This window comes from Cibotium barometz, chromosome 28 (genome assembly GCF_041138505.1).
Source record: "Cibotium barometz isolate CiBa-2024 chromosome 28, ASM4113850v1, whole genome shotgun sequence".
Lineage (NCBI taxonomy): Eukaryota > Viridiplantae > Streptophyta > Polypodiopsida > Cyatheales > Cibotiaceae > Cibotium > Cibotium barometz.
The window spans coordinates 14,288,448-14,290,367 of record NC_141073.1 but is presented as its reverse complement, the minus strand read 5'-3'; the positions used below and the strand labels follow the sequence as shown (position 1 = coordinate 14,290,367).

At 45.7% G+C, this 1,920-nt stretch overlaps 1 protein-coding gene across 1 annotated transcript in view; it reads left to right on the top strand.

Moving 5' to 3' along the window:
* The window catches only part of LOC147622543 (uncharacterized), a 743-nt gene extending 131 nt beyond the window's left edge, over positions 1–612 (top strand). Inside the window, exon 1 of the mRNA XM_086822091.1 lies at positions 1–612. This exon is cut by the window's left edge and continues 131 nt beyond it. Coding sequence (XP_086678217.1) covers positions 1–534 — 534 coding nt within the window. The 3' untranslated portion in view covers positions 535–612.
* Positions 613–1,920: the final 1,308 nt, after the last annotated feature.

The following is a 1,920-nucleotide window of genomic DNA, read 5'->3' as shown; positions in this document are numbered from 1 at the left end:
GCATATGCCTACCCCTTTCAGAGTGTGTGCGACGTGCCAGCACAGTTCGATGTGGAGTACCACCTTGTGGCTCCTTTCAGCAATGCATTGATAGCCAAAGGGGGATTGACGGCAGGTTTCGGCTCCTCCGTTTCTTTCACGGGCAACCAGAGCGATGAAGGGTACAAGTTCAAGTTGACAGCGCTCTCGTCATCCGCCTCCGAGAACATCACCTTGGAGACTGCTTTCACTGTCACCAACACCGAAACCGAGAAGAAGCTTGGGTGGCAATTTAGTGCTTGGCACCGCTCCGTTGTCCTTTCCTTTGTGGACGATGACGATGCCACCGAGTTTCACTTGGCTAGAGCTTGTAATGTCCCCTTGCCTTGCCCAGAGACCACGGGCGCCCGCTGCGAAAGCTACTTCTTCCTCACTCCCACCAATGTTGGCCTCACCGGCATCGGCTCAAACTCCGGTTTTGCATTCTCCTGGATTGTGCCTTCTGGCTCTGAATCTTCAGGGAACCTGCCCCTCCTCCTACGCAGGGTCTACTAGAACAACATCAATATTCTCCTGCGGAGGATTGTGGTTGTGCCACAGTTTCAATAAGTAGCAGCTTCAGTTGCAACTTCTTTTGTGTGTGTGTGAGAGGGAGAGAGAGCTTGCAACTTCTTTTGTGTGTGTGTGTGTGAGAGAGTGAGAGAGAGAGAGAGAGAGATTGTGCAATTCATTGAGCTTATTACATTTGACAACTAGGTATGCACGCCTAAACTCTGCTAAGAAAATTATACGCACCACACAAAGCGACAAATTAACAAACACTGTGATTTGTAATTTTTAGTAGCTTCGCGTATTAAAGAATGGACAAAAATTACATGGAAGTTATTTAGGTGTTGCTAGTTGTTGTATAATGCTAGGTAGTGGAATGGGAGTAAAGAGTTGAGAACCATTCAATTTGTCTTAAACAGAGTTGTGATGAGTATGTGGCATCGTTGTTGTTGTCATTGAAGATAGGTTTTAAACAAGTGCCTCTCAAAAAACAAAAGCGAAATTAGTTACACAAAGAGTTTAATTTGTAAGGCAAGTTTTACTTCAGCAATTATGCCTCCCCAATCTTAAATGAAATTGATTTCATTAATTATGCCTCCCCAACCTTAAATGAAATTGCATTAATTAGTTAGATGGGGAGGAGCTTAAAAGTAAACTACATTTTTTTTAAAAAAAAGAAGGGGGGGCGAGTGCTTGGCACTCCTCCCCCCCCCTTTCCTTTTTTTTAATCTCTCTCTCTCTCTCTCTCTCTCTCTCTCTCTCTCTCTCTCTGTGCGCCTTCGCCTCTGCCTTGCAATGTCTCATGGATTTGTTTCCCCTTGCGCCCAACATCAAGTCCACTAGAGCATTGCCCAGCTCGATCTGCTTCTGCAGCAACCCGTGCCTTGAAATTTCGACATGGATTTGTTTCCCCTTGTCAACAGCTTCAAACATGCAGAGCGTGTTGGCCTTGCATATCCTGCAATCATAGCAATCCAGGACAGAACTTTCCTAGAAGGGAGCTTCTCTAGAGCACTTTGCGCCTGATGAAGAGCGCCACACTTGGCATACATGACCACGAGAGCACCACACACCACAATATGATACTCCAATAGCCCCTGCCTCCATACCTTGTCAATGGCTCCAGCAGCACACGCTTTGAGGATGCAGGCATAGGTCACTTCAGTTGGAACGATGCCGTTACAATGCATTTGTTCAAAACATTCCAAACCCAGTTGGCCCTTCCCTTCTCGCGCATAGCTTGCTCTCTCTCTCTCTCTCTCTCTCTCTCTCTCTCTCTCTAGCTTCTCTCTCTCTAGCCTGCTATCTTTCTCTAGCTTCTCCATCCAAGATGCTACTATGCATCTTGGATGTTAAAATAATTTTTTTTAATTTATATCCAAGATGCTATTA